The 21,692-nt window shown below is 47.3% G+C and overlaps 1 protein-coding gene across 1 annotated transcript in view; it reads left to right on the top strand.

The window, feature by feature from the left end:
• Nucleotides 1–5,466: 5,466 nt before the first annotated feature.
• The window catches only part of MPP3 (membrane palmitoylated protein 3), a 32,317-nt gene continuing 16,091 nt past the window's right edge, over nucleotides 5,467–21,692 (top strand). Inside the window, exons 1-9 of the mRNA XM_037810010.1 lie at nucleotides 5,467–5,930; nucleotides 6,188–6,306; nucleotides 6,573–6,650; nucleotides 7,743–7,823; nucleotides 8,047–8,184; nucleotides 9,229–9,310; nucleotides 10,459–10,544; nucleotides 11,903–11,977; nucleotides 14,865–15,061. Coding sequence (XP_037665938.1) covers nucleotides 5,906–5,930; nucleotides 6,188–6,306; nucleotides 6,573–6,650; nucleotides 7,743–7,823; nucleotides 8,047–8,184; nucleotides 9,229–9,310; nucleotides 10,459–10,544; nucleotides 11,903–11,977; nucleotides 14,865–15,061 — 881 coding nt within the window. The 5' untranslated portion in view covers nucleotides 5,467–5,905. The remainder of the gene's footprint in view (nucleotides 5,931–6,187; nucleotides 6,307–6,572; nucleotides 6,651–7,742; nucleotides 7,824–8,046; nucleotides 8,185–9,228; nucleotides 9,311–10,458; nucleotides 10,545–11,902; nucleotides 11,978–14,864; nucleotides 15,062–21,692) is intronic.

Raw genomic sequence — 21,692 nt, 5'->3', positions numbered from 1 at the left:
CGCCGGGTACCTTTGTCTGTTTGTTTGTTTCCTTCCCCTATTTTTCTACTCATCCATCCATAAACTAGACAAAGTGGAGTGTGGTCCTTATGGCTTTCCCAATCCCATTGTCACCCTTCATAAGCTACATTTTTATACAATTGTCTTTGAGATTCATGGGTTCTGGGTTGTAGTTTGATAGTTTCAGGTATCCACCACCAGCTACCCCAATTCTTTAGAACCTAAAAAGGGTTGTCTAAAGTGTGCGTAAGAGTGCCCACCAGAGTGATCTCTCGGCTCCTTTTGGAATCTCTCTGCCACTGAAGCTTATTTCATTTCCTTTCACATCCCCCTTTTGGTCAAGAAGATGTTCTCCGTCCCATGATGCCAGGTCTACATTCCTCCCTGTGAGTCATATTCCACTTTGCCAGGGAGATTCACTCCCCTGGGTGTCTGATCCCACGTAGGGGGGAGGGCAGTGATTTCACCTTTCAAGTTGGCTTAGCTAGAGAGAGAGGGCCACATCTGAGCAACAAAGAGGCATTCGGGAGGAGGCTCTTAGGCACAAATATAGGGAGGCCTAGCCTCTCCTTTACAGTCCCTGGGCTCTCTTAAGGACTCCAGTCAACGAATTAAAACTCACCTTGAATGAGCAGAGTCACATCTCCATGGAAACAAGCTAATCAAAAGATCCCACCCACAATAGGTCTCCCCCCACCAGAGTGGATTAAAAGAACATAGTCTGTTATGGGGTACATAGCAGATTCAAACCAGCGCAGGATCTTTTTTCTATGTTTACTGGGCATATGTATTTCTTTTGTAGCAAACTGCCTATTTTTTAAACTATATTTCTACTGAGTTTTTTTCTTAATTTTTTTTTCTTACTGATTTGCATGAACTCTTTTAAAGAATTTAACTCTTCATCACATATGTTGCAAATAATATTTTTGCTTATAAAAGTTTACCTTTTATTTAGTCACACGTATCATCTTTTTCTTTATACATTCGGGTTTGGATTTTGCTTAGAAAGGCCTGTCCTCACTCCAAAATGATAAATGTATATCCATTGGGGAAATGGGGTTGGCCGAACAATATTGCCTTGTGTGGAGATGCCACGTTTTATTATCCATTTATCGTGTGATGGACATTTGGATTGTTTCTACTGTTTGGTTGTTATGAATAATACGGCTATGAACAGACATTCAAGTACAAGTTTTTGCATGGAGCATGCATTCATTTCTCTTGGGTCTACACCTATGGGTGGAATTGCTGGATCCTAGGGTAGATGTATGTTCAAGTTTTTAAAGAAGCTGCCAAACTGTTTTCCAAAGTGTTTGTACACACTATACTTGCAGAGCAGTTTGGGAGCTCCAGTTGCTCCACATCGTCACCAACAGAGGTGTGGCCAGTGCTTTTCATTTGAACTGGCTAGTGTATGTATAGTGGTGCCTTGTTGTGGCTTTAATTTGCATTTCCCTGATGACAAATGATGTTGGAAAAACATTTTCTCATATTCTCATTGGCTGTTTCTATATGTTCTTTTGTGAAAAGCATATTCAAATCTCTTGCCCATTGTTTGGGTTGGGTTGTTTATCTTTTTATTATTGAGTTTCAGGAATGCTTTATTCTGGATACAAGTTCTTTGTCAGATATATGTGTTGTGAGTGTTCTTCCCAGGCTGTGGCTTGCCTATTTATTTTCTTTATGGTGTTTTTGATGAGAATTTTTAATTTTGATGAAATCCCTTTCATCAGTGTTTTTTAGGGTCCTTGCTTTTTGTGTCCTTTTAAAGAAATCTTTGCCTACCCCAAGATCGAGAAGATATTCTCCTATGTTTTCTTCTAGTAGTTTTATCAATTTGGTTTTTAGGTTTAGGACAATGGCCCCTTTCAGTTGATTTTAACTACCAATTTTTTAAAAAAATTTATTGTGGTAACAGATATAAAATTTGTCATTTTAACCATTTCTAAGTATATGATTCAGTGGCATTAATTACATTTACAGTATGGTGCTACCATCACTACCATCCATTACTAAAGCTTTTGCATCACCCCAAGTAGAAACTCTGTACCCAATAAGCAATAACTCCCCTTGGTAGCGTCTAAGCTACTTTCTGTCTCTGCATTTGCTTATTTTAGATATTTCATGTAAGTGGAATCATACAATATTTGTCCTTATTGAACTTAGCCTAATGTTTTCAAGGTTCACCTGTATTGTAGCATGTACCAGCACTTCATTTCCTTTTATGGCTGAATAATATTCCACTGAATGTGTCCACTGCACTTTATCTATTCATCTCCTGATGAACCCTTGGTTGTTTCCACCTTTTGGCTATTGTGAATAATGCTGCTATGAAAACTGATGTACAAGTATTGGTTTGAATCCATTTTCATTCTTTTGGGTACATACCTAAGAGTGGAATTGCTGGGTCATAGAGTAATTGCATGTTTAACTTCTTGAGGAACCACCAAACTTTTTTTCACAGCAGCTGCACCATGTTATATTCTCACGAGCGATTCATGAGGGTTCCGGTTTCTCCACATCCTTGCCAAATACTTGTTATTTTCTAGTTTTCAAATAAACAGCCATCTTAGTGGGTGTAAAATGGGATCTCATTGTGGTTTTGATTTGCATTTCTCTAATGGCTGATGTTGTTCAGCACTTTTGCATGTGCTTTTTGGCCATTTGTATATCTTCTTTGGTGAAATGTCTATTCAGATACTTTGCCCATTTTTAAATCGGGTTGTTTGTCTTTTTGTTTTTGAGTTGTAGGAGTTCTTTATATATTCTGGATAATAAACCATTATTGGATATTTGGTTTGTAGCTATTTTTCCCCATTCTGTAGGCTGTCTTTTCACTTTCTTGATAATGTCCTTTGATGTACACAAGTTTTTAATTTTGATGATGCCCAATTTATCTATTTTTTCCTTTGTTGCTTATGCTTTTGGTGTCATGTCTAAGACTCCATTGCCAAGTCCAATGTCATGAGTCCTTCCTCTTACATTTTGTTCTAAGAGTTTTATGATTTTAGCTCTTATATTTAGGCTGTTGATCTATTTGAGTTAATTTTTGTATATGGTATTTGGATTGATTTTTATATATGATGCTAGGTAGCGATTGAATTTCCCCCTCTTTTCTTCCCCCCAGTGAAAAATCTAGTTGTTCCAGAACCATTTGTTGAAGAGATTTTTCTTTTCCCATTGATTTGTTTTGGTGCCCTTGTCAAAAATCATTTTACCCTATATGGGGATGGCTCTTGATATCTATCTGACACTAAGTACCCCAGGTAAATCTGTGCCTTGTGTGGTCTTTTGCCAGTCAAAGAATGTTCGGAGGACCAACAGCCTCACACCTGGGAGCTTAGAAATGCAGAAACTGGCACCATTCCAGACCCACTGAACTAAAATTCATGTTTTAGATCCCCAGGTGATTCATAGCACATTCTACTTTGAAGAGCACTGGTGTATGCAGTTTTTGAGGAAGGAGGGAAAATATCATCATGATATACCTCTCCTCTCACAGACTCTGCTTGCACTGCAGCAGTGCGTCCATCCATTTCCTCTTCTTGGCATGCTGGAGCTGCAGCGCCGGCCTCTGCTTACTGCTCCGCTCAACCTCTGGGTCCAGCCCCTGCTTATAGGCCTCAAACTGTTCTCCACTGCGGGGGGAGAAGGTCCTGGCTCACTAGCCCACTTCTCACCCTCTAATACCCACAACCCCCTCACTCATTCGGCAGATCCAACACTCCTGCCCTGCCCTCTCCTCCACACACATCTTCCCACCCCTGAGCCTCAGTTTCCTCGATTACAGAGTGGAGCCTAACGATAGTCTCTCTCGGGGGCTAGAGTGATGTGAAATGTTCTGCGGAAAGCCTGGGGCATAGAGACAGCACAATAAAAATCAGTGATCTTCAGGGTCATTTCAGAACCCCTATTCCGGGAGAAGCCCCAGAGCACAAGTCACCTTTTTCCTGCAGCCACACCCCTCTTCGCCCAGGCAGAAGCCAGCCCTGCCTTCTCCCCATCCAGCCTTCTCTTCCGTCCCTTCTCCGCGCCCCCAGGGCAGCGTGCACCGATAAATCTTTCCCAGCACGTCGCACGGTTACAGCGAGTTGCCCTCGCGTCTGACTTGTCCTCTGCTCCGGCCTGGGGGCTCCTCAAATCCAGGAATCCGCCTCGGTCGTCTTTGAACCCCCAGCCCCTGGCACAGTGCTTGCCACTTGGAAGGCGCTCAATAAATGTTGCAAAATCTAATTATTTGTTGAGCAAGTGTCCGCCCGTCAACACGCTTGGGGGTGGGGTATGTGCGGGCGGTGGGGGCAAAAGGGAAGGCTGGCCTAGCACGGGGGTGGGGGACACAGGCCGGGGGGTGCTCCACGGGCTCGGATAGGCGGAGGGGTTGCAAGGGTACAAGGCAGGAGAGCGGCGCCGGGGCCAGCGGAGGGCGGGCGGTGCTAGACGCCGGGAGCTCCCTGCGCTCCTCCCCCGCCTCCCGCCGCTGCCCCGCCTCGCCCGCGTCCTCCCGGCCCCCCTGCTCCGCTCCTCGCCTTCTCCGGCTCCGCCGCCCCCGCCCCGCGCGACCGCTACAGGGAGGGGCCTGGGAGGGCGGAGCCAGCGGCGGCCGAGGCTCGGAGCTCCCGCGCGGCTCCAGGTCGCCGAGCCGAGATCCCGGCACCGAGAGGTAGGAATCCGCGCGGGGCTCAGACAAGGGACGACGGGGTCGCGGCGGGAGGGGCCTGGGGGGACGGGGAGGATGAGTCGAGACCCGCCCCTCGTCTACACCGGCTGCCTCGGGGCCCACCGAGCCCCCCCTTGGTGGTGGTGGTGGTTGAGCTCAGCTCCCGCCCCTGGGTCCCCGGGCCTTTCTATCCCGCACCCCGCCAAGGCGCCCGCTCTTGCCCGCCGCTGGGCATCCTCCGAGGCCGCCCTCCGAGCGTCCCCAGGGCTCGCCTCTCCTCCGCCCGGCCGCGCTCCTTGTTGGTCCCACAGGTTCCTGAAGAAAGCGAGCTGGAGTCTGTGCTTGGCCGCCGTGGGGGAAAGTGGGGGGCGGGGGGGCACAGCTAGAAGAAACCAGAGGGTGAGTCCGGCGGGGGGGGGGGGCGGGGGGCGGGGCTGGAGGGCCGGGGTCCCACTCTTGTGCATCTTCGTGTCGCCGGCTCAGCGCGGTGGGACTGGCTCCATGTTTGCGGAATGAATGGATCATTACACTCCTTGTCCCCGCCTGAAGGAGGACTTTTTGAGGTCCACGTGCTGCAGAGCACCTCGGGGGACTTCCTGAGAAAGGGACTCCCTCCCGCGTGGTGGAAACCCGCCTCTCATTTCTCCACCTCCTCCCGTAGCTCCACTCCCTCCTCTCCAGGAGGCTCCCCCGAGTTTGAGGCTTGGGGAAGGTGGGAGAAGGAGGCTGCAGGCCCAGCCGGGTACTTGTTGGAGGTGTGGTGGTGGGCAGGGGGCTTGAGCCAGGCCTCCTGGAATGTAGGAGCGGAGAGGAGATGCTGCCCGGCACATCCACCATCACGTGGGGCCACTTGACACCTCTGAGGCCAGCCTGGTCCAGGAAGGACCCACCTGAGTATGGATTCCCATCTGCATTTAGCAAGTTACCCAAGCCTCTGTTTCTTCATCAGTAAAATGGGAATATGAGTGTCTATTCCTCAGGGTTTTGTGCAGATTGAGAAAAACGTCGTATGAAGCCACTAGCACAATGCTTGCTTAGCACATTGGGGGCACTCAACAAATCTTAGTTATCTTTCCTCCCTCTTGGAAAAACGGGAGGTAAAAAGGGTCCCCAAATTGGGCAGAGACAGACGCAGTAGACGGGCAATAACTGTTTGTTGAATGAATGTGCTCAAGGGAGCTTCAGCACCGCCTCTCCGCCTGACTTCCAGAATCCGCAGGCAGAGCCCTGGATCCGACAGGCATAGCCATGCCGGTGCTGTCCGAGGACTCAGGTGAGTGAGGGCCTCCCCGGGGCTGGGAGCTGGTGCAGTGCTGAAGCCGAGGGTGCCCGCAGCAGCCCAGGGTTGGCAGGAAACTGCTGCTGCCAGGCTGGGTCCTCAGAGGCTGCCCTGCATCCAAGCCCTGAGATCCCAGGAAGAGAATTCCACAAGGCGGGTCTTGAGTGTTGTCTGAGGGTCCACTTAGGTCCACAGAGGCAGGAAGTGCTCATTTTATTTGCTGTACTTTTTTTTTCTTACACTCTTTTCAGGTTTGCATGAAACCCTGGCGCTGCTGACCTCTCAGCTCAGACCTGATTCCAACCACAAGGAGGAGATGGGCTTCCTGAGGGATGTTTTCAGTGAGAAAAGCCTCAATTACTTAATGAAGGTAAAGTCGCCTTCCATCGCGCCTGGTGAGGATCTCTAGAGGTCTTCCTAGCTGTCTGTGGTTCACAGAGGTCATCCTAGCCATCCCCCTGCCCCAGCTAGATTTTCACCAGCCCAGCTAGGCAGGACTTTCTCTTTTGCTGCACCATTGGTGACCCAGTCTGCAGGCCCAGGTGTCCCCACAGCTATGGGAAGGGTGTGTGGTGTCTGGGTAAACCTGGGCAGCTGGCCTGGGAGCCCCCAGCCTGAAATCGGCTGTCTTTGCAGATTCACGAGAAGCTTCGCTATTACGAGAGGCAAAGTCCAACTCCAGTCCTGCACAGCGCCGTGGCCCTTGCTGAGGACGTAAGCCCGAGGTTTTTCTACCCACTTCCCAGGCTTCACAGCCTACCCCTCCTTCCCCGTCCCCAGCAGGGAGGGACCTGTTAGCTTTGGACAGGGCTGGGAGACATGGTGACAAGGCGGTGCCCACTTACTGTGTGTTCCCGAGAGTCCGTTTCCTCAGCTGTACAATGAGAGCCTTCGGATCAGATCAGCAGTTCTCCAGCTGTTCTGAGGACTGGAGATATGAATGGGTCCAGTAAACATACATGTCTATACCTCGGGGAGACCCAGTATGCAGTCCTGAAGTAAAGGGGGTTGCAGCACGTCCCCCTTGCTGCACAGGCTTCCCAGTTTTGAAAGGAATGCCTCACTTTCTTGTGGACCTGGTGCTCTTTGGTGCTTGGCTTGGGAACATTTGGACTGGGTGATCACTAAGGCTGTTCCAGCTTCTTCACGAACTCCCTGGCCCTGGGAGATGGTTTGGTGTGGACTGGGTGCAGTCTGTGGGTGCAGGTCCCATGCCTTTCTCCACTATAGAAGCGTGATTGGGAGCATGTTTGACTGCCTGGCTCCCAGGCTCAAGTCAGCTTTTACTATTAGCTCTGTGACCCTGGAGAAGGCACTCAGCCTCTCTGAGCCCTAATTTCCTCATCTGTAAAATAGCTTAATGGTGATGAGCACAGACTATAAGGCCAGATAAGCCCAGATTCTGATCCGGGCTGTGCCACTTAGAGTGGGTGACCTTGAGTAAGATATTTAATCTGTCTGAACCTCAGAATTCTCTTCTGTAAAAACGACTTCATCTCGGTTTGTTGTGAGGATTAAATGAGAAGGTCTACGTAAAGCAAACAGCACACAGTAGGGGCTTAATGCATGTTAGCTTCTATTGGGATGATCCTGCAAAGCAGCCCAGCTCCCTGACCTCTGGTATGATACTCTGAGAACGTTAGTCCTGGGGTGGCTGAGAGTCTGATGCACCCCTGGCTGCAGTGGCAGTTCTGGGGAGGATCCCTGGCCCGGCTGGGCCAGGGATTCCCCTGAGGGATGAGCTGCAGGTTTGGGGCAGAGTGGCACCCCCAGCTGTCTGTGGCCTTCTGTCTCTTTCTGCTTCAGGTGATGGAGGAGCTGCAGGCTGCCTCTGTGCACAGCGACGAGAGGGAGCTTCTGCAACTGCTGTCCACCCCCCACCTTAGGGTAGTCACGCTGCCGTCCCTGACCACCCACGCACCTTGTGCCTCCTGGAGAGGGGGAGTGGGAGGGAGCCCTTGGTCATGAGACTAAGGGAAGGCGACTCCTGAGTGAGGGATCCTCAGTACCCGTGTCTGTCTGGGGTGGTTGTCTTCCTGGCATGAGATCTGAGACCCCCAAACCACTGCCCGGCCAAGACCAGCTTGTCATTTCTCTTGCTTCCCGACAGGCCGTGCTCATGGTACATGATACGGTTGCCCAGAAGAATTTTGACCCTGTTCTCCCCCCTCTGCCTGATAATATTGATGAGGATTTTGATGAGGAATCCGTGAAGATTGTCCGCCTGGTGAAGAACAAAGAACCCCTGGTGTGTGGCAGCCACTTGTCTCCCCCACCTGGCTCCTTCCTTGCTCCTGCCTCCTAACTCTGCCCAGAAAACAGGGAAGGGAGCCCCCTGAAATCTACACAGAAGGCAATGGCAGCTTTGGCAGGGCAGCCACTAGCCTATAGCACCTTCATATGGCGGGTGCCCCCCTGTTCTGGGTAGATAACAGCCTTTCTCGTGGCCTGTCCCTTTGTGCAGTAATTAACCTGCATAACTGTATGGGGCAACCCTGACCATCATGCTCTGATCTAGAGGTTGGCAAACTACAGCATAGTCCACACCATCTGGTTTTGTAAATAAAGTTCTTTTGGAGCTTGGCCACTCCCATTCATTTTTGTATGGTAACAAGTTGTTATCATTTTGGTCCTGGTTCAGTGTTGATTTATCGAGCCAAGGACAGGGTTGCTGATGAGATGGAGGCAAGAGGTGGAAGTCCAGAGAATACCACAGCTGGCATTTTCTATTTTCAGCTTTCAACAAATGACCTCAGAGGAGCCACTGACTCAAACAGATGAGGCTCTCTCTGCCACATGCCTCATCAGCGCAAAGGGGCTGACATCCATCGACTCATGCAGCAAGTCCCAGTCCCCAGACTCGGGCTGGGGTGTAAATTGTTCCCCTCAGCAATGACAGAGGGTCCGTCACCCTGTGTTTTGTTATCAAGGCAGGTTGAGAATTTGCTGGCATGAATTATCCTCATTATTAGATGCCACTGGCTTCAGGGTCACAAAAAGTTTTACTTCTTGCCATTTGTGTGACCTTGAGGAGGAGGCTTAACTTCTTTGAGTCCCAGCCCCTCGTCTCTAAAATGGGACTGTCATTGAGCTGCTGTGCTTTGTAAGCTGTGAATGGCTGTGCTGCGCTAATTCAGGATGTTGGCTTTATTGTGGAGTGTCCTCAGCGTTGGGAAGTTCCCTGCTGATCTGTCCTCTGGTGGGGGGCAGAGGCAGGGACAGGGAGGCTCTGTTGGGCCCAGCGAGCTGGGGTCTGAGGTTTGCCGCCTGCATGTTCTCGTCTCTGATGCAGGGAGCCACAATCCGGCGGGACGAGCACTCGGGGGCTGTCGTGGTGGCCAGAATCATGCGAGGGGGCGCGGCAGACCGGAGCGGTGAGTGACTGGAAGGCAGGCCTGGCTGAAGTGTGGGCTGGTGTCCCGGGGCCTTTTCCCTTCAGCCATGGTCCTCCACTGTTCTCTGTCCCTGCTCCTATCTGGTCACCTGTTTGGGATGTGCTTTGTTTTTTGGGAGTGGGGTTAGAATGTGCATCTTCTGAAACCTACTTAACTGTTTGGAAGTATAACATGCATGGAGTACTTTGGGGGCTATTGGGAAAGGGCCGATTTATCGGTTTGATCAGTGGACTGGGATAGTTAAGCACATAGCATGGGGTGGGCAGGTGATTCTTAACTGGGGGGGGGCGAGAGAGATACCCCTCCTGTTCCACCCCAGATGCCTTAGCAAGCCCCTGTTACTGAGGGAGGCTGCTCATCCCCAGCTTTGTTTGGGTGAAAAACAGGTGGGGAAGAATTACCAAGCTGGGAGGCAAACCTCCTGGCAGTAGGGGGTGTTACCCAAAAGTTGGGGATCACTGTTGTGAAAAATTCTAGACCAGTGCTTCTCAAACATTAACACGCACTTGAATACCCTGTCTGGGTGGGCTTATGTCTCTGCATTTCTAGCCAGGTCCCATGTGGTACTGCTGGGTTAGGGACCACTCTGAGTAGCAAATAGGGCCCTACTATGCAGAGTCACCTGTCGCTAAACCAGAGGCTAACAGGTGGCTGTGCTTAATGCTCTGGGGACTTCTTCACTGGCACCTTTATGTTTCCTTGTTAAGACTTGAGAAGGACATTCTTGGAGTGTTTCTGTAAAACCCGGAAGTGAAGAGCTAGTAGTATTTTTGAAAGAGCAGAGGCTGTAGCACAAAGAATGTGGGCTTTTCATGCCAGAATAACTGTGTTTGAACACTGGCTCCTTTATGCCTTAGCATCGTGGGCTTGGGCAAGCTTCTTAATCCTTCTGGGTCTCAGCTGCCAAGTTGTGGACTGGGGGTCTCCCTGTGTGCCTGTGAGACCGTGCTGGGATGAGCCAGGCTCACTGCATTCAGCGGGAACCCAACTTCTCCCTCTCCCATCCACCACCTTTTAACGTTAGGAGTCTGCCCTGTGGCGGGTTGCCCAGGCATGTCCCAGCTCGGAGTTCCGGGGTGCTGGGGCCTCCTTCCTGCCCTGACAGCGTCCCCTACCATGTCTTCTAGGCCTGGTCCACGTTGGAGATGAGCTCCGGGAAGTGAATGGGGTCGCGGTCCTGCACAAGCGGCCCGACGAGATCAGCCAGATTCTGGTCCGTGCTGGATGCGTGCTGCCTGGAGGGAGGTGGCGGTTCTCCGCAGACCCAAACCCGCACGCTTCCAGGGACCGAGTGGTCTCATAGTGCACCCCGGGGGCAGGAGGAGTAGAGCTTCCTACCCACCTGCCTTTCCCAGACCCTCTCTTCAGCACAGCCGTCCCTCCTGGCTCCTATTCCTGGGGACCGTCTTAAAAGGGTCTCCTCTTCCCAGAGGGCTGAGGAATGTGGAATATGAGGTTACTGTTCAGGGGAGGAACAGAGAGCAAGGGCTTTGGGGTCACTGGTCCTGGGTTTGAATCCTGGCTCCACCACTTTCTACCTGTGCAATCTCGGACAAGTCATCAAATCATTCTGAGCCTCAGTCTCTTTTTCTGTAAAGTAGGGATGGGGATGGCTTTTCAACCAACATCTGGTTTTCTTTAGAAGGTAAACATCTGGGAAAGGATAAAGTACTTTAGGGCTTTAGGGTATTAAGTGCTGGGACCAAAACAACCTACACAGTCCATTCTGGGGAGCTTAAGTCAAAACTGAAGATTTAAAATCTCCAGTTATAGTTTTGTGCTCTTTATCCTCAGGCATCGTCCCCAACATGGTAGTCTTTGTTAACTTCTGGGGGTTTTTGGGATAGAAACACAATGAGGTCTGAAGATAGGAGGCCCACTTTTTAAGGCACTCCACTGTAGGAGTCCCAGATTGCAGACAGGCCCTGTAGCCTTTTGCCCTCACTTCCCTGTCCCTGGTTCTGAATGCCGAGCTTGCCATGTTCCAGAGTGTACGGTCTGGACTTTCCATGTGGCGAAGAAGGGCCAGGGGACAATCCGGCAAGCTCTGCTCTTGGGGCTGAGAACGTTCTTTCTTGAGGCTCCCTGGTGGGGTGTGGGGAGGTTGGGGGAGGGAAACCCTTGAAGAGGTGGAGGTGGCTGAGAGAGGAGATAGAAGCAAAGAGGGAAGTACCAGACAGGGACCAGCCCCAGGTGGGCAGGAAAGAGGAAGCTGAAAAGAGGCTGTTAAAATAACCCAAAAATTAAAAGAAAGAAGGGGAGTTCTTTTGGGCATTAGCGATCAGGAGGGACGGAGAGTTGGAATCTAAGGATGAATTGTCCTTGAGTTCTTATTTAAAATCTCCTGCCCCTTTGCTCCATGAAAATGCCAATACCCGTCTCGGGAGTCTGAGTTATGCTTTAGCTAATTTGGCCAGGGCGCTATTATAGAAGGGGGCAGGGGTCACGGGAGGCAGCGTGTCTGACTTTCTTTTCCTTCTGAATGTAAGTTATTAGACTTGGAAAGCAAGACTGGAACTCATGGAGAGTTAGGCCAGAAAGGCGATAAGCCTCTGCTTTCTCCCCTTGCAGGCTCAGTCCCAGGGATCCATTACCCTGAAAATCATCCCAGCCACGCGGGAGGAGGATCACTTAAAGGAGAGCAAGGTATGGGGAGCTGGGCTACGGTGTCCTCTCTAGGCTTGGGAGATGCAGCTCCCTGGCCCGGGGCTGGAGGGGTGGGAGGGCTCCAGCCCAGCCTTTTGAAACAGTCATCCAGGAAGAGATGGTACATCTGCTCCTAGTAATGTGCACCCAACAGAGAACTTTAAGTTACAAAGTAATTCACTTATTTTTACCCTGCCTCTTTCTAAGCTGGATTTGATGTGGCTTTTAATAAAAGATAAGGTTATTTTGATTGAAGTGGAAAATCAGGGCCATGAAGAGGTGGAGAAGGAACCAAATGTCCTGGATTCGGGACCAATTAAGTAACTGCCACTTGCTGACTTATTTGCTTAGCCTACCTGTTTTGAATAGCTCCTCGGGTGCCAGGCCCAGAGATGCTGAAGGTGGGGATGATAATAGCCCTGGGGGTTCCTGGTTCAGAGAGGAGCTGGGGAGCAAGCCTCTCCCTGCTGTGAGCTGAATGCTTAGGAAGGATCTGTACACAGAGGAGGAGTGTTGGAACTGAGGCTCAAGGAAAGTGAAGTAAGTAACTTCCCTGGTGAAGAAGAGCGGGAGCGATTTCAGACCCAGGGGTCGGCAGATACAGAGGCTCAAGGCTTCGTGGAGTGGGGCGTGTTTGGGGATCAGTGGGAAAGAGCAATGTGGAGAGCTCGGGGAAGGCTCTGGGCGAGGGGGCTGGGGAATTAGTTAAGGCTGCCTTCTGATGGCCTCGACTGCTTTGTTGAGGGTTTCAGCCGTAGCCTTTGCTTGGTTTGGGGTCCCTTAGAAGCTGACCGTAAGACAAGGGTTCAAGTGCAAATAGTTTCCTTGGAAGGAGACCCCAGGAAGCACTAGTACAGGAGTGGGGAAGAAAAGGCAGCCAATGAAGGGCATGATATCAAGCAAGTTCCCTCCTGTGGGCAACTGGAGCTGGATCCTGCTGGGGAGCTCGGGGATCCCCTAAAGAGCACATCCCTAGTCATCCTACCCAAGGGACAAGGGAGCTGGGGGATCTACACACCAACTCCTGCCAGGCTGCACCTGGGGGATTAATTCCCAGCAATTTCTTCCTGCTGGATTAGAGCAGAGCAGACCCCAGGGGCAAGAGGATTATGTAAAGAGATGCGGGTGCTGGTGGTTGGAAGTCAGCCTAGGGTGGACTGAAATGGTGAGGCCCTGGGGAATATGGGAGGGCATCCCACAGCTCCAGTTACAATCCCATTGGTAGTGAGGAGCTCGTTAAGTTGTTTGTTTGTTTTTTTCTCCCAAAGTAAGGAATGATGCAGCCAACCCTGTATTTTAGGAACTCCCTTGGGCAGCCTCGTAGAGGATGGTGGAGTGGGTAGAGACCTGAGGCCGAGAGACCTGGTAGGAGGCTGTTGTAAAAGCCCTAATGAGATTATTTAGACCTGAACTGAGATGGTAGAAGAGGGGATGGAGAAGAGGGCATCATTTTGACTTTGCAGTAAATTTGGATCTGAACTTCCTGGCAGCCAAGGCAGAAAGGAGAACATAATGCACATGTTTTCTTTCCGTTAGATGGAAAGAAGCATGCCAGTTTTTCAAGACAGTTGATTCCCACTTCCCACTTCCCATTACTAAATGCATGAAAGCAGGGACTTCACAGTACCAGGAACAGCGTAGAGGTCAATATTTAAATGAGTGAAGATTAAAAATGGACAGTGTCTTCAATGACAGTTTTTTTTTAAAACAGCATATGAAGAAATAATCTTTATGTGGCTGGTTCTTATTTGCACCGTTCGATTAAATCCCAGGGCATACTATTAACTCTGAACTGATGGAAGGTAATTATTCTTGAGACAAGGTAAATCCTGGTGTGCAGCTTTCAAGTATTCTAACTTGAAACAGACAGAAAACTTGGCTTTCCTGGAGGAGAAATGGGTAGCCTGTCCCTTAGCTCATCTTTCCTACGTGTTTCTTCTTGAGCCAGATGCTTGATCTGGGGTGCCCATTTACACTTATACTCTCTGCTGAGTGCCTACACTCGGGTAACAGCTGTAGCTGGATGAGGGTGTCTGTCCCCACAATCTATGTCCAGGAAGTTCTTACCAGTGTCTAACTGAATCTTTTCTGGATGGCACATAAGGAATGTGATTTGGATCTCTCTGAGGAAGATCCTCTGGCCCTCATTTTTTCCCTTCTATTTGTCCCTATTGTAATTGGGCCCTAACAGTCCAGAAATAGAAATAAAGAACATAAATCCATGCCACGGAATTATAGAATAAGGAAGTTTGACAAATTGCTGTGTCCTCCCACCGTCTTCTCCAAAGGGGGTGACTCCAGAATAAAGGGGAAGGTTGGGGATTGGACCCGAATATGACAGATGACGTAGGATAGAGCTGTAAAACCGTGGGTGTCAGATGCACAATGAAAAGCCACAGTGAGAAATTAGTAACAATAGTTGTGTTGACATTTGTGATCTCACCGTAACGTCTAGGTTACTTATTTAACAACTGGCTGCTGACTTCATCAGGGTTAGTGAGCATATCAAAAATAACATTTGAGTTGCAAATTGTATTTGCTTTGCTTTTCTTTCCCAGGACTGGTTCTTGCTCTGTGTATGCTAAGAAGCCCTTAAGAGGATAGCAGACCGAGTGAATAACAACATACTTAGGTTGGAAAGAGAAATAGCAGTCACGGGCCCCATCTATTAATTTTCTGATTCTTGACGGATTTCCTGGCTATAATATCCGAAATGGTTGAAGAACAATGAGAAAATGTGTGCACTGTGTTTCCGATTAGCTTTGTATTCTCAAGGCTACTCGTTCTTTAATTGTGAAGCGCAGTTGACATTTGGCCTTCGAGGAGGACGTAGACACATCTCTGCTTACATGGAAAAAGTCAGCCTCACCGGAGCCCTTCCTTGCAGGTGTTCATGAGGGCCCTTTTCCACTACAATCCGCGGGAGGACCGGGCCATTCCCTGCCAGGAGGCAGGCCTGCCTTTCCAGCGCCGGCAGGTGCTGGAGGTGGTGAGCCAGGATGACCCCACGTGGTGGCAGGCCAAGCGAGTGGGGGACACCAACCTTCGAGCCGGCCTCATCCCCTCCAAGCAGTTCCAGGAGAGGTGGGTCTGGGTGTGTGGTGGGGAGGTGGTTCTGGAGCTGCCAGAGGCACAGGTTCCTGATCCCCCCAGTCTCCCATGTTCCCCCCCAGTCTCGGCCACCACAGCCAGGGGGCACGCTCCTGCACACTATTTCCTGAGGTGAGTACCAGCTGTGTGTGCTTGTGTGTGTTCTTCTTGTCCCACGGCTAGTGATGGCTGTTTGCAACGAAAATAAATACCTGGAAATGTGTGCTATTATATTAACTTATATATCGTAATGCATGCTTAGATAAAGTTGAGAAATAAAATATGAAAAAACAGAAAAGGAGGACTAGGAAAAGAAACTTACCCATGATCTTGCCACTATCTGAACAGTATAATTCAATTCCTTCCTGAGCTTTTCATGCGAGCATTCCGTATAGAATTTGGAGTCTTTTGCTTTTTATTTTTAACTTAACATTTTGACAGTAGCTTTTCCTACATGATTACATATTTCTTTAGAATGTGATTTTTTCCCTCTTTTTTAAAAAAATTGTCTTTATTGAAGAAGTTGTAGGTTTACTGAAAAATCATGCAGAAAATACAAAATTCCCATGCCCCCGCCCCAAAGTTTTCCCTATTATTTACTCTTAACAATGTTGTGTTATCATCACCACCATCAATTACCAAAACTTTTCCATCACCCCAAATATAAACTGTACCAATTAAGCATCAATTCCCCATTCCCTACCCCAATCCCGGCCCCTGGTAATCTGTATTATAGTTTCTGGCAGTATGAATTTGCTTATTCTAATTATTTCGTATCAGTGAGATCATACAGTATTTGTGCTTTTGCATCTGGCTTATTTTGCTCAACGTGTTGTCTTCACGGTTCATCTATGTTGTCGCATGTGTCAGAACTTCATTCCTTTTTGCGGCTGAATGATACTCCATTGTATGTATTATACCACATTTTGTGTATCTGTTCATCTGTTGATGGGTACGTGAATTGCTTCCATCTTTTGGCAATTGTGAATCATGCCTCTATGAACATCGGTATGTAAATGTCTGTTCGCATCCTTGCTTTCAGTTATTTTGGGTATAGACCTAGAAATGAGATTGCTGGGTCAGATGATCATTCTATAGTTACCTTTCTGAGAAACCACCATACTGTGTGCCACAGTGGCTGCAGCATTTTACATTCTCACCAGCAGTGATGGAGTCTTCTTATTTCTCCACATCCTCTCCAATACTTGTTATTTTCTGTGTTGTTTTTTTTTTTTTTTTTTTTTTTGACTAGCAGCCATTCTAGTGGGTGTGAAATGGTATCTGTTCTAACTTCCTGGCTGCCAAAACAATTACCATTCCATAGGGTGGCTTAAACCATGGGATTTATTGCCTCATGGTTTTGAGGCCAAGAGAAGTCCAGAATCAAGGGTCATCAAGGCGATGCTTTCTCCCAGAAGACTGTGGCAATCTGGGGCTGGCTGCCGGTGATCCTCGGCCCTTGGCTTTTCTGTCATGTGGCAATGCACATGGTGGCCTCTCCTGGCTTCTTCCTCCTTTTCTGGATTCCGTTGATATTCTGCCTCTGGCTGCTCCCTCAGTGGCTTTCTCTCTATGACTTTCCCAACAAGGTCATCAGGAATAGGATTAAGACCCATTTGGATTCTTCTGTGCCTGGTCTGCCTGGCTGTGTACTCCCGAATGGTGTCTAGAGTGGATTCCACTCTTCCATGTTTATTGAATTGTATTGTATTCTTAATATCCCAGCTTATTTTGATGTGGTTCTGGGTTGCTTTATTTGTTCTCTTTGTTTCTCTGTGGTTGTGTGATAGGTGAAGAGATTAGATTTAGGTAGCTATCATTATTCCATAGGAACCCTGGATTCTTTCAAACGAATTTGTTCACTGCCTTTCCTTAAAGTAATGAGCACAAAACTAACTACCCCTTGATAGAGGTATAGCAATTATGGTGGGTGGTGTGTGAGAGGATCACAGAGTCAACGTGGCAGGAGAAGAACTTGAGTTAATATTTCAAAATCCTATATCATTCAGATAACTCCCTTATAAATGATACTTTCAAACACAAAAGAAGTTTGCTCTAATTTTTCTGGATCCTCCAGTTGTGAGGTTAGGCTTCTGAATTGAGATCTTTCTTCTTTTTTAATATAAGCATTTAGAGAGATAAATGTCCCTCTCAGCACTGCTTTTGCTGCATCCCATAAGTTTTGGTTTGCTATATTTTTGTTTTCATTTGACTCAAGCCGTTTCCTAATTTCCCTTGTGATTTCTTCTTTGACCCATTGATTGTTTAAGAGTACATGGTCTAATTTCCACCTATTTGTGAATTTTTCCAGTTCTCCCTCTTACTGATTTCTAGCTTCATTCTGTTGCTGCTGGAGAAGATACATTGTATGATTTCAATATTTTAAAATTTATTGAGACTTGTTTTGTGACTTAACATATGGTCTCTGGACCATATGCACTGGAAAATGACCCGTGTGCACTAGAGAATAATGTGTATTCTGCTGCCATTGGGTAGTCTTCTATATATGTCTGTTAGGTCTAGTTGTGGTTTATAGTATCGTTCAAGTCTTCTATTTCCTTACTAATCTTCTGTCTCCATGTTTTCCTTTATCTCCCTGAGCATATTGAAGATCATTTTTTTAAAGTCTTTTATCCAGCATGCCCAAAGTCTGGTCTTTTTCATTGACGGCTTCTGAATTTTTATCTTGTTCCTTTGGATGGGCCATCATTTCCTGTTTCTTTGATTATCTTGTAATCTTTTGTTGTATGCATTCATTTGAATATTTTAATGTGTTAATTCTGGGATTTAGTCCCTGGGCTCTCTATTCCTTGAGTTTGTATCCATCTGATGATATGGAGGAGAGTTTTTGAGTGCCAGGATCTAACAAAACAAACAAACCAATGCAAAAACACCTTTCACTGCCTTTTCAAATTGGCTTTGCGTTGGCTAGTGCTTCCTTCAGAGTTTAGCCCTTGTAGCAAGAAGATCAACTCAAGGTGAAAGTGAAGTGCAGGGTCCTTTCTGTCATTCCTGGGCCTGTGCTCTTTTGTGGCCTTAGGAATTCCCCCATTCACAGGAATCCTAGGGTCCCCTCTGTGCCTTATGAAATCGATTTTCAGCCCCTCCTGGGACCTCTGTTGTGTGTCTTAAAGCCAGTAATTCTTTGCCCCAGGCTGCCTTGACTTAATTTTTTTCTTTTACTGCTTTAGCTGTCTGCAAACTCCTTCTGCCTGCAGGGCAAGTTCTGGGAGGGTGAGCCAGAGCCCAGTTCCTTGTTCAGTCTTTCAAGCATCAGATAGATTGGCCCTGACATACAGGCACCCCCCAGCATGCACAGAGGGGTTATTCTGCTCCCTCTGGAACAGGGCCGGGGACCCACAATGGGAGCACAGGCTGGCTCCACACTGCACCAGGGAGGGAGGTGGCAGAGACGTCAGCAAGGGTCCCACGAGCTTCTCTTACCATTTTGAAACCTGTGTTTTCTTGATTTTTTCCTGCCCAGTTACTGCAACCCTTTGTTTTCTGGAGTTTGATGAAGATGGCATTGCCAGTTTTTGCTCATTGCTCAAAGATGCTGTGCAGGAATGGTACCCTGGAACATCTGACACCATCTTGGTTGACCAGAAGTATAGTGTGATTTTAACAGCTATGTAATATTTCATCGGGAGTATTTTTATGAATCGAGCTGGCCTTGTGCCAGCATCTTGTGGGCTGCTGTGAACCCACGGTTCCTGCCCAGGAGGAGCTTACAGTTGAGCAGGAAAGCCAGGCATTGTTCAAAATGAGGATCTGACATAAATATGATGGGTGCTAGGGAGGAGGGCAGGGTGCTCTGTGAGCTCTTAGTGGGAGGATTTGCCCTCATCTGGGCTTGCAGGGAGGTTTCTCTGGGGAAGGCTCCTACCCGAGTGACTTCACTACTTCTGTGGCTGCACTTTTAGTTCATCTCCAGTTTTGCTCTATTCTAAGGCTGCAGTAATTATCCTGCACATGGAGGATTCCCTTATTTCAAATTATTTCCTTAGGATACATTTCCCAAAGTATAAATCCTAGGTCAGAGGGAGTGGCCATTAAACTGCACCACTTGTGAGGGTTGCAGCCCATGTCTTTGGGTGTGTGGAATTGGGTAACCACAGAACCTCGGGGTGCATCCACTTCAGTGGTCCTCAGGATCCCTGGGCCGGCAGTGTCAGCTTCAGCTGGGAACTTGTAGGAAATGCAAATCCTAGGGCCCCTCCCTAGACCTGCTGAATAGGAAACTCCAGGAACGGGCCCTGTGTTCTAACAGGTGTTCCAGGTGGTTCTGAGGTGCTGATGTTTGAGAACCACTGCTCTATTTTCTCATGGGATCCATCTATATCTTTAACTTCACAGGTCTTGACAACATCTTTTCCAGGGCATGTGGGGAAGGTTCTTTAGCTGCATTTAAATGTGGAAATCTAGACAACCCCAAGAGCCCAGGGGCATTTGCTCCGACTCAAAAATGAGGGCTTGGCGGCTGCCTCTCCACTTACAGCCATATTAGATCAGGTTGAGCTGCCCATGGTGGGGTGGGGGTGATGGGCATTAAATAGGGTCGGTTTTCCCTCATACTCTCTTTATTTTATTTTATTTTATTTTATTTTGAAATAAATTCAAAGTTACACGAATAGTTGCAAAAACAATACTAGCCCCATACACAGAATTTCATCATACCCTGACCCCCCTCCCTCGATAGCTCAATCCACCAACTTTAACATGCTGTCACATCACTATTTCTTTCCCTCCCTCCCTCCCTGTCTATCATCCATCCTATATTTCTCTGTTTTCTGAACATATGAGAGTTAGCTGCACACATCCTTGAACATACGCTATAATTCATGTATGTGCTTCCCATGAACAAGAACATTGTTTTATGTAATTCCATTAAGCACAGCTAAGAAGTATAAGAGATTCAACAATGATACAGTGTTTACATTTTGTATTTCCTTTTCCTTATGTCTCAACTGTGTCCCTTTGAGCCACCTGTCCTCCACTCTCCAATCCCATCCAAGTTCATCCTTAGCATTCAATTGTTGTCTAGTTAGACTTTTTTTTTTTCCTTTTTTAATTGTGGAAACGTATATGCAGCCTAAATCTTCCCATTCCACCCCCTCCCTAGCCTTCCATTAGTGGGATTAATCACATTTAGAATGATGTTATGCTCTTTCCCACCATCTATTGCTAGAAATTTCCCTTCACCTCAAACAGCAACCCTACGCTCCTTTCTTAACTTCCCATTGCCCCGTCCCCCATTTCTCTTAACCCAAACTCGAATTTCATCTCTATGGTTATATTCTCTGATAATTTCTTTGTGTTTACTGTGGGGCTTAAAATTAACCTCTTAAATCCCTATCAATCTTGTTTTTCTTTGATACCTCCTTCACTTCAATAGGGCACATAAACTATGTTCCTATACTCCTTCATTCCCCCACCTTTATATAGTTGTCTAAAATTACGTATTTTACATTGAGTTTAAAATCACTGATTTGTCCTTAGAGTTTGTGTATTTTTTTATCATGTAGGAAGTAAATAGTGGAGTTATAGTTCAAAAATTATTGACTTCTATTTGTATTCCATTGTGTTTGGAGAATGTTCTTTGAGTATATTCAATTTTTTTTTTTTTTTTAAATTTCTTGAGGCTTGTTTTATGTCCCAGCTTATGGTCCCTTCTGGAGAAAGATCTGTAATCACTAGAGAAAAATGAGTGTCCTGGTGATTTGGGATGTAAGGTACTATATATGTCTGTTAAAATTCTCTGTATCTCTTTCTCCTTTCTTTGTCTCTCTGTTGGTAGGGCTTCCTTTAGAATCTGAAGTAGTGCAGGTCTTTTATTGGCAAAGTCTCTCAGCATTTGTTTGTCCGTGAAAAATTTAAGCTCTCCCTCAAATTTGAAGGAGAGTTTTGCTGGATAAAGTATTCTTGGCTGGAAATTTTTCTCTCTTAGAATTTTGAATATGTCATGCCACTGCCTTCTAGCCTCCATAGTGGCCACTGAGTAGTCACTACTTAGTCTTATATTGTTTTCTTTGTATGTGGTGAATTGCTTTTCTCTTGCTGCTTTCAGAGCTTGCTCCTTCTCTTCAGTATTTGAGAGTCTGATCAGAATATGTTTTGGGGTGGGTTTATTTGGAGTTTGCTGGGCATTTATGCTTTGTGTGTTTATATTGTGTAGAAGGTTGGGGAAGTTTTCCCCAACAATTTCTTTGAATACTCTTTCTAGACCTTTACCCTTCTCTTCCCCTTCTGGGACACCAATGAGTCTTAAGTTTGGATGTTTTATTTTACCTATCGTATCCCTGAGATCCATTGCGATTTTTTCAATTTTTTTCTCCACTCCTTCCTTTGTTCTTTCATTTTCTGTTCTGTGGATTTCTAGGACACTTAGATGTTGTTCAGCTTCCTCTAGTCTTGTATTGTGAATATCCAGAGTCTTTTTAATTTGGCCAACAATTTCTTTTATTTCCATAAGATCTTCTATTTTTTTATTTACTCTTGCAATGTCTTCTTTATGCTCTTCTAGTGTCTTTTTTATGGCACTTATATCCTGGGCCATGGTCCTCTTGATGTCCTTTAAATCCTTTGCCATGTTTTCGTTCTTTGATTGTAGTTCTTTAATTAAATT

Source organism: Choloepus didactylus, chromosome 18 (genome assembly GCF_015220235.1).
Source record: "Choloepus didactylus isolate mChoDid1 chromosome 18, mChoDid1.pri, whole genome shotgun sequence".
In the NCBI taxonomy this organism is placed as follows: Eukaryota; Metazoa; Chordata; class Mammalia; order Pilosa; family Megalonychidae; genus Choloepus; species Choloepus didactylus.
The sequence above is the reverse complement of the archived record's forward strand: the minus strand, read 5'-3'. Positions and strand labels throughout refer to the sequence as shown.